This window comes from Neltuma alba, unplaced genomic scaffold (genome assembly GCF_004799145.2).
Source record: "Neltuma alba isolate B1F8T4 unplaced genomic scaffold, ASM479914v2 tig00011241_pilon, whole genome shotgun sequence".
Lineage (NCBI taxonomy): Eukaryota > Viridiplantae > Streptophyta > Magnoliopsida > Fabales > Fabaceae > Neltuma > Neltuma alba.
In genome coordinates this window covers 363,523-373,598 of record NW_021635959.1, presented here as the reverse complement: position 1 = coordinate 373,598, position 10,076 = coordinate 363,523, and the positions used below count along the sequence as shown (strand labels likewise).

At 37.6% G+C, this 10,076-nt stretch overlaps 1 protein-coding gene across 1 annotated transcript; it reads left to right on the top strand.

Moving 5' to 3' along the window:
• The first annotated feature begins 1,861 nt into the window (after window positions 1-1,861).
• LOC114762736 (DDT domain-containing protein PTM) lies at window positions 1,862-9,709 on the top strand. The gene is made up of 10 exons (XM_028952295.1): window positions 1,862-1,961; window positions 2,142-3,074; window positions 3,533-4,222; window positions 4,448-5,612; window positions 5,980-6,268; window positions 6,391-6,515; window positions 6,629-7,089; window positions 7,210-7,238; window positions 7,504-7,983; window positions 8,064-9,709. The coding sequence occupies exons 2-10, from the start codon at window positions 2,257-2,259 to the stop codon at window positions 8,999-9,001; spliced, it is 4,995 nt and encodes a 1,664-aa protein (XP_028808128.1). The 5' UTR covers window positions 1,862-1,961; window positions 2,142-2,256; the 3' UTR covers window positions 9,002-9,709.
• The last annotated feature ends 367 nt before the right edge of the window (window positions 9,710-10,076 follow it).

Here is a 10,076-nt window from a genome sequence, read left to right as displayed (position 1 = left end):
TAATTACTCATAGTTGTTCATCCACAGATTTGACATTAAGAAATACTCCCTCCGTTCCTTATTATAAGAGACATTTGATGCTTATAGTATGTTCCTAAATATAAGAGACATTTAAAAGTTGTCTCTACTTTTTTGTGTTGATTTCCTATTTTACCCATATTTATTGTCTCCAACTCACACTCTCTCTTCTTCCCACTTCTCTTTCTTTTAAGAATTTACTATTGTTCTCTCTCATGCTCTCTCTCCTTATTAAAGAGGGCATTTTTGGAAAAAAAATTATACTTTTTGCACATTAATTGTTCTTAACTAATTTTAACTGTTTTTTTGATCAACGTAATTCGATTATTCGTCTCTTATAATAAGGAACGGAGGGAGTATATTTTTTGGTCATGCATTTTTTAAAACTGCTTGCAAATTTTAGATTTACAGCACTCATACTTTGAAAAAAAGTACTCCTCCGGTCCTAATTATAAGACCCAATTGACTTATTTGAGGAGATTAAGGAAATCAGTTAAATTGGTTATTTATAATAAATAAGTGTTGTCATTCCTAAAATATCCTTGTTAATTAAGTATATTAGCTAAAACTATCATTATTAGAAGAATTATCTTGAAAAAAAATACATAAATATAAGAGACAAAATGGATTGGGTCTTATAATTAGGACAAAATAAAAAGTCAAATTGAGTCTTATAATAAGAACCGGAAGAGTATATTTACCAATAATTTACATAAATGTGATACCATACGATATTTGTTCCATGCATGGATACTTATCAATCCATATCACATCACCCCTTTCCATATCAATTCAGATTTTAATAGGAAAATTGGCATACAGTTTTAAAGCAAGGTTAAGAAAGGAGTATGGTCAATCTTTGGGGTGATATAATACTTCCTTTCCACTCTAATAATATTTTCGTATCAACACAACATCCATTCATAAGTTTTTATAAATATTTTATCTAGTAGGTAATTTATTTTGAACTGATCATATATTTTAAAAATATCTAATAGTCTCTTATTTTTCATTGAATTAATTTTTTAATTATATCTATAAATAATTATATGTGTGCTATTGTTATTTCCTAAAACTACAAAATTTCTTATAGCACACCCGCATCATATAGTGATTATCTGAGACATAACTCATATTTTAAGCTGCAAAAATTATTATGAAGATTTTATTTTCTCAACTATTAAATCAAATTAAAAAATATAAAATGCATGTTTATATTCACGTCACTATATTAGGTATGCTCTTTTTTTTTCCCCTCTCCTTACTCATTAAGAAGACAAAACAGAAGACATGTTATATTTTTTCTTGTTATATGTCTAAACTTGCTTTACTTTGAAATTTGCAAATTGATAAAAAATATTGAGCACCCAATCTTATTATCTCTATCAAATTAATATAAAATTTTGATGTATCTATCAAGTGTTCTCATGCTACGATGACAATAATATAAATTTTAAAACATAATATCACATGACCGAGTTGTTTTTTTTAAAAAAAAAATTTGCTGCCAACTTATATGATCGAGTTACTCTAATCATACATTTATTTAAAAAAATGAAGAATATGAACATTTTCAACCGGCCAAGTAAATGAACATTTTCTTGATAAATAGAATTTTTTTGGCCAAATGATAAATAGAATATGAACACTTATAATACTGTTATAAATGTTAATCAACAATAAAAAGAAAATTTATTGAAATTACCAGACTGCCTACCCCTGATAAACCAGAACTCGGAGGAGTGGGGCCAATAACTCGGACACGAGTTTCGTGTCGACGACGGCATGACTCGTTATGATAATAACACAACTCGGTAACAGAGATGAAGATACCTTCGTTATCTCTCCCCTAGGGTTATCTCTGCCATTTCGACCGGCTCTTCTCTCTAATCTTTGAAACAGCGGAGTTTCATCTTCAATGGCGGTTTTCGAACTCTGAATACGTGCGCAATCTCATTCCCTCTCCGTACTCCTATCTGCTGCTTCCTATTGCATAACAAAAGCGATCCAAAATCCATATTCGTTTATCGAACTGCTGTCTTCTCTCGTTTGTATTTGGACTTCCGTGTTGACTCTGTTTTTATCAACAACATTCTATTTTTTTTTCCCCGATGGTTCTGTAGGATCTTAAGAAGCCCTAGCTTTGTATCTAGGATGGACTTTGAGTGATAAGTTTCTGAAATCACACTTACTCTTAAGGGTCCTCAAGCGCCTCTCAAATTTGGTTCTATTTAGACTATGGAGGCCCCTGTCATCAGATCGAGGGGTCGGCCGAGGAAACGGAGAAAAGAGGATGAAAATGGGACGGATGGTGGGAGATTGGTTCCCGATTTGAAAAGGCAAGCTGTTGGGACGAGAAGACCGATAGAACTGGTTGGACGATATATAATTAAAGAGTTCAAGGGAAGTGGCGTCTATCTTGGGAAAGTTGTGTATTACGAGTGTGGTTTATATAGAGTCAATTACGAGGACGGTGATTATGAGGATTTAGACAGCAGCGAGATTCGTGGAATGCTTCTCAACGACTGTGATCTTGATGATGAGTTGACTAAAAGGAGGAATGAATTGGATCAATTGGTGTTGAAGTATAGCGCCAAGAAAACAGATGGCACTGGAAGTAGTTCCGCTGATTTAAACAAAGATGTCACGGGGCTTGAGGCTCCTGCGTCAAGCGAATTGCCTGGTGGGTTATTGATTGAACACGACGAGGTAGATGTTGAGGAAGATGCTCATTCATCAAGTGACGAAAGAGATTCCACATCTGATGCAGAGATACCTTCTCTACCTCCTCCGCTGCAGTTGCCACCGTCTTCAGGGACTATTGGAGTGCCAGAGCCATATGTTTCTCATCTTCTTGCAGTCTATGGATTTTTACGGTCCTTCAGCATTCGCCTGTTTTTAAGTCCGTTTTCTCTGGATGATTTTGTCGGTTCTCTTAACTGCCAAGTTTCAAATACTTTGTTTGATTCCATTCATGTTTCTCTGATGCGTGCATTGAGGCGTCACCTTGAAGCTCTTTCATCTGAGGGCTCAGAGCATGCATCAAAATGCTTGAGGTGATTCTCTACCTACTTTTGAGTTTGATGATTTTGTTTTTCTCATTTGATTTTTTGCTGCAGCGTTAAACTTCACAACTTATGGACATTCAACATACGAGTAATTATCAATTGTGCTCTTTTTCTAAAAGAAAAAAAAATTGATGAGGAACGCAATTTTGGATTTGATTTATTTTCTTTAATTTTTTTTTTTGGAGAGGTATTTAGGGGAGATCGCCTTTGAATGAAGCAGAGGCATACTACTACTACTACTACTACTTTCATTCCATTTTAAGCAATTGAACATGGGATGTTTTGATATATTGACTGAAGGGCAAAAAATTCCTTGCCCTAATGTAATTGTAACATTTGAGGATACATGCCTTGATGGGCTCACCATCTCAAAATTTAGTATTTGTGCTTCATGTATGCTCAACCATGTACACAATGTTCACTTTACTTTGGTAATGTGCTTGCAGGTGTAATGATTGGGGGTTGATTGATGCATTGACTTGGCCTGTTTTTGTTATTCAATATCTAGCAATTTATGGATACACAAGAGGACCTGGGTGGAAAGGATTTTATGAGGAGACTTTTAATGGTGAATATTATTTATTACCTGTAAGTAGGAAGTTGACAATACTGCAAATTCTTTGTGATGATGTTTTGGAATCTGAGGAAATGAAAACTGAAATGGGCATTCGTGAAGAATTGGAAGTTGGGATGGAGTATGATGCTCAAGATACCCTTCCAGAAGAAAATTGGCCTAGATTCCATCCAAGAAATGCAAAAAATGCTTGCAAGGATAAAGAAGCTACAAAGTTTGTTTTAGAATCTAATGCTGTGAAGCCACTTGGTAACTCTCTTCTAGATTTCAGAGACACTAGAAGGACTGAGGATGCCGATGTTGACAGAAATGGAGATGAATGCCGTCTCTGTGGCATGGATGGGACCTTGCTTTGTTGTGATGGATGTCCGTCTGCATATCACTCTAGGTGTATTGGAGTGATGAAAATGTTTATACCAGAAGGGCCATGGTATTGTCCGGAGTGCAAAATTAATATGAATGGGTTAAGCATTGCGCGGGGAACATCACTTAGAGGGGCTGAATTATTTGGAATGGATCTGTATGGACAACTCTTCATGGGTACTTGCGACCACTTACTGGTGTATGTTCAGCGTCTTTCTAATGTTTCTTTTCACCTCTATCATTTGTTTTGCGGAATCAGTGCTTTCACTGAATTATGATGTGTGATATGTATAGTCCATCTTCTTGACATTCTAAAATCTGTGCTCTGGTTATCCGCCTTTTATTCTTTTGAATCTTTTATACTATAAATGCTTTCAGTTTCTTGGTTATCATCCTTTTGATCTTTTCTCATGTATTATTGCAGACTCACTGTTAACAGTGAACTTTGTCTCAGATATTACAACCAGAATGACATTTTAAAAGTTCTCCAATTGCTTTATGCTTCAGTCGACCATAGGCCCCTATATTATGGAATTTGTATGGCTGTGTTACATTATTGGAATATTCCAGAAAGTTTCTTGCATGTATCTGTTGGAAGCGGAACAGATGCTAACAATTCAAGTACAGAGGAAGATGCAAAGTCCTCTAGTTTATCAACCACTCCTTTGGGTGAAAAAGAGTATACAGCAATTAAGTCAGTGAAGACAGAATACCCTGCAACCAGTGGGATTGTAAGTCATGGTGATTACATGGTTCGATCTAACTCGTTGGTCACCACTACTAGAGAGGCCTGTGCTTTTGAAAGCAGCAATGACATTAGAACTAGAGAGTACTTTACCATGAACACTATGTTTCATAAGGAGACTAGAATGGAGCCTGTCATCTCTGATGGTCCTGGTGGCCATCAGCGCAGTCACTTTGATATGACCAACAGTCATGGACATGCAAGTGATAAGCAGCTACCCTTTGCTCCATCCTTGCAATTTAAAGAAGGCAACCAAGCTAGCTCTGGAAAGGTTGAACATAATTCAACTAAGGATTTTTCATACATGGGTTTTTCTTTTAAGCCTCAGTCTTATGTTAATCACTATATGCATGGTGATTTTGCTGCATCTGCTGCTGCTAAATTGGCCATTCTTTCTTCCGAGGATTCTAGGTCGGAGGGTCATGTTATAGATAATTTGAGGAAATTCACAGCTGAAGGTGCATCTTTGCAAGCAAAAGCATTTTCAATGACAGTTTCACGCTTCTTTTGGCCGAGTTCTGAAAAGAAGCCTGTGGAAGTTCCAAGAGAGAGGTGTGGCTGGTGCCTTTCTTGTAAAGCCTCAGCCTCAAGCAAGAGAGGTTGCATGCTAAATCATGCTGCCCTGAGTGCCACCAAAAGTGCTATAAAAGTTTTAAGTGGCCTATCTGCCGTAAGGAGTGGAGAGGGAATTCTTCCAAGCATTGCAACATATGTCATGTATTTGGAGGAAAGTTTACATGGTTTAATAGTTGGGCCTTTTCTGAATGGAAACTACAGAAAACAATGGCGTAAACGAGTTGAACAGGCTAGAACATTTAAAGCTATAAAGCCTCTTTTGCTTGAAGTGAGTACTTTTATGCAATTAATTGACAATTCATTTAAATATTTCAATGTTATATTTATTTAACTGTCTCAAGTAGTAAAATTTTTTTTTGGTCATTATACTTCATGATGTGTGCATATGTGCTTCATAAAAGATTGCTCTGTTATTTGGTCGGTTATCTATTTGTTTTTTGTAATTTTCTCTGGAATATGATGTTGTATTAGAGTTCAAAGTTGCATTAAACACAAATAGGTCTTGTGTTATACTTGCAAGTTTGTGGATGAGTTTATGTTCAACCTAATAACTTGATTCTGCTAACTGCTATGTCTAAGTTGTGAATGTGTATTGTATTTTTCATTTAGTCACTGACTGGAAATTCTTTTCCCAGCTTGAGGAAAATATTCGCATAATATCTTTTACCGGCGACTGGGTTAAGCTGATGGATGATTGGTTGGTTGAATCTTCTATTATTCAAGGTGCTGCAAATTCTGTTGGAACAATACAGACACGTGCAACAAGTGGAAGGCGCCTCAGGAAACAATCAGCTACTGATGAAGTTGCAGCTGATGTTTCTCATGAAAGAAACTTTGACTGGTGGTATGGTGGCAAATCCATGAAAATATTATTTCTAAAAGCAGTTTTGCCAAATAATGTGGTCAGGAAAGCAGCTCGCCAAGGTATTTTTTTTTTATTGTATGATATTTTAGCTTACAAATTATAACTACTTGCATTTTTTTTTCTATTGGTAATATTTTTCAGAGAGAATCAAATATTGTGTCCTGATGTTTGCGAATAACAGGTGGGTTGGAGAAAATTTCTGGTATTTCCTATGCTGATGGCTGTGAAATTCCTAAAAGAAGCAGACAGATGGTTTGGAGAGCTGCAGTACAAATGAGTAGGAATGCGTCACAGCTTGCACTTCAGGTTTTGTCCTTTCACTTTATTAGCTTGTTCGTTGCTTTGTAAATTTTATTCTGCTGTCATAATAATGAAATCGCCAAGTCTAAATTGATGTTATTTTTAATTATTTGCATCAGGTCAGGTACCTTGATTTTAATCTTAGATGGAGTGATCTGATTTGTCCTGAGCAAAATCTCCAGGATGGGAAAGGTCAGGAGACTGAATCTTCTGCATTCAGAAATGCTAATATCTGTGATAAGAAAGAATTGGGGGGAAAGCTTTTGTATGGGGTTGTTTTTAGGAACCAAAAACATCTTCCTTCTCGTATAATGAAAAACATTGTTGAAGTAGAGCAAGGCCAAGAAGGAAAGGAGAAGTATTGGTTTTCTGAAGCACGTGTTCCATTATATTTGGTAAAAGAGTATGAAGCAGGTATAGGAAAAATGCCATCTCACCAAGAGAACTTGAAGTTGGAATCTCAGCTGCGAAGAAGGCGGTTGAAAGCTGCTTGCAAGGATATATTTTTATACCTTACCTGCAAGAGAGACAACTGGGATATATTTTCATGTGCTGTGTGTCAGATGGATGTTTTAGCCGGGTAATTGCCTTAACTTGATTATCTATCAGCGTCATCAACATTTTCATAGGATCCGTTGCTCCAATTTCTTTTACGAAACTTTTTTCCCTAACTTGTGCTCTTTCTCTGCTATAATTTCAGGAATGCTCTCAAGTGCAATGCATGTCAAGGTACTTCATGCATGATCCGTTCTCTCATTATGTTATGTTGGCCTAATTTCTTAAGATACTACTGAAATGCCTATTAGTTTCTTATGAAATAAGTCACGTATATTCTTTACACAAGAGAAAACGTACACATTTTCCGCATGTTTAATGTTGAAATTTTGGACGCGGTAAGGATGTTTTGTCCTTCGTAAACCACATTTTCTTTCTTTCCTTTAGATTAGCTATATTCAACATGTATCTTTAATGTTTTGTACCTACTGGTTATTAGGTTATTGCCATGAGGGCTGTTCTATAAGTTCAACGTTCCCTACAAACAAGGAGGTTGAGTTCTTAACCACATGCAAGCGCTGTTATGCCAAATTGCTTGCTCAAAGAAGGACCAGTGACGAATCTCCAACCAGTCCCTTACTCTTGCAAGGACAAGAACATAGCTCTGTGACTGTTTTGAAGGGATCTAGACCTAAGTGTTATGATCAAGCCTTGAAATCTACCAGTATCAAGGATAGTTATCCTGACACGAAACAAGGCACTCCTGATTCTGCTCTGGCAGCAAAAAGCCGTCGCAGGAATTCTTCTTGGGGTATTATATGGAATAAGAAGAGTGGCGAGGATACAGGCATTGATTTTAGGCTTAAAAACATACTTCTAAAGGGCGGGTCAGGTGCACCTCAATTACAACCTGTTTGTCACTTGTGCCGTAAGCCATATAGGTCTGATCTGATGTATGTTCGCTGTGAGACATGCAAAAGTAAGTATTTAGCAATTGAGTGAAAGTTTAAAGTGCTTAAACACTCATATTTATGCAGTCTTTGTATGTGGTTTTCACAGATTGGTATCATGCTGATGCACTTGAACTGGAAGAGTCAAAAATTTTTGAAGTGTTAGGCTTCAAATGCTGTAAGTGTCGCAGGATCAAATCTCCAGAGTGTCCTTACTCTGATAAGAAGCCCAAGATGCAGGAGGGCACTAAGAAACACCGGAGACCTTCCAAGAAGGATAATTCTAGCACAGACAATTTTGGAGTTATTCTTGAACCAAAAGAGTGTGAGCCTGCTACCCCTAACTTTCCTGTAGGAGATGATGGGTTGAGACAAGACAATGACCCTCTGCTTTACTCTCTTTCAAGTGCCAATTTAATAACAGACCCTAATGCAGAAGTGGATGTTGAGAGGAGTGCTGTCTCTGGTCTAGGGCTTCGGAAACTGCCAGTGAGGAGACATGTTAAGCATGAGGGGGATGGTGATGAATCCTTTGGAACTAGACTTTCGCAGGTTGAAATCTTAACACAAAATGGAACTGGTGGTCTGTCAGCTGCAGAGAAGGCATCATCTCCTGTGGAATATGACCCTGCTGTCTGCCTAGATAGTAGTCTTCTGAATGACTGTGGAAGTGAAAATTATGAATTCATGGACTTTGAACCCCATACCTACTTCTCTGTAACAGAATTGCTGCAGCCAGATGATAATCAGTTTGAGGGAGCTGATGGATCTGAGAACTTTTCTGGATACTTGGAAAATGTTTCCACTACAAATATGGATGGCATTCCTGAAGAATCTGGAGCTCTTGGTTTAGTTAATAAATCAGAACCTGCGGCTTATTTACCAGGCAGTGGTTATCATTGTTGCCAATGCATGCGGATGGAACCAGTTCCTGATCTCTCTTGTGAGATTTGTGGGCTTTGGATTCACAGCCAATGTTCACCCTGGATTGGATCACCTTCTAGGTTAGGAAGCTGGAGGTGTGGTAGTTGTCGGGAATGGCAATAGCTGATTTGTGTACTGAATTTTGGATGATGTCTTCTTCGGCAGAGGTGCTTGCAAATTGAAACCTGAGACAATTTCATCAATAATCTTGCTGGCTGGCTCAGTGCATGCTGCGTTAATTGCTGCATGTGTCTCACCGTCAACGCTTGAATCATGGCTGTGGAGCTCCTCCGTTATGTGTATTTGTGCGCTGCAAGAGGTTAGTTGGCTTCTCCGTTGTTGCAATGGCTTTCTTGGTGACTGCTCAGCGACTGTTGTTTCCCCAGAGACTTGGTCATTGAGTAGACCAATATTTTTCATTGAGTAATTCTGTGACTGCCCACATTAATTGCTGTTTCCTCGGAGACTCGGTGATTAGATAAACCGATAGTTTTCATAGAGTACGTTCAGCACAACCTTAACTTGCAAAGAAGTTAGGGTGATGCACTGGATCGGTGGCATATAACGTGGCTGAACTGTTCCAGCTTTGATTTTTCATTTGACGACTCACAGAAATTTGCTCCAATATTAGTGAGATAAGCAGGTTTTTATAGTGCTTATCTGATTTAGAATTTTGTATAGATAAACTCAATTCTAGGAGTTCAAAGTTAGAGGCTCCTCTTCTTCAAAATTCATGGTGTATTTGCTCTTATTTTGTAGAATGCATCCCATAACCCTTTCGACTGTGTTTAGAAAATTAATAATGGGACGTGGTTGAGGATTAATGACCAAGAGCCCTACTCAGCGTTACGATTATTTTGGACCTGTAACACCTAAAGTATTAGAACATGAATATAAGTATACTATAAACACTTGCTCAAGGTATAGCCACGTTGCCCGTAAAAGCCCAAACGATTTCCCTTTCGGTTTGTGTGAACCAGATCTACAAGCGTGCAATCGATCGCTTGGTTATTGGCATACAAACTAATTGTTCCTAAAATTCTTAGAACCTGAAAATCAGATAATCAGATTTGTCTGCAATGTCTTTGGAGCCGATTGGTAGTGTTCGTGTTCCTCGAGGCCTGCGGTAACTGTCAGTGGCAGCTGGGTTCTGTCCACTGGATCAGTTTCAATTCGTATTTGAACGTCATTTCACGTC

Coding starts and splice junctions, on each gene's coding strand:
- LOC114762736 (XM_028952295.1), top strand. CDS start 2,257: ATGGAGGCCCCTGTCATCAGATCGAGGGGTCGGCCGAGGAAACGGAGA. Junction 7,239..7,503: donor CAAGTGCAATGCATGTCAAG/GTACTTCATGCA, acceptor ACTGGTTATTAG/GTTATTGCCATGAGGGCTGT. Junction 7,984..8,063: donor TCGCTGTGAGACATGCAAAA/GTAAGTATTTAG, acceptor TGGTTTTCACAG/ATTGGTATCATGCTGATGCA.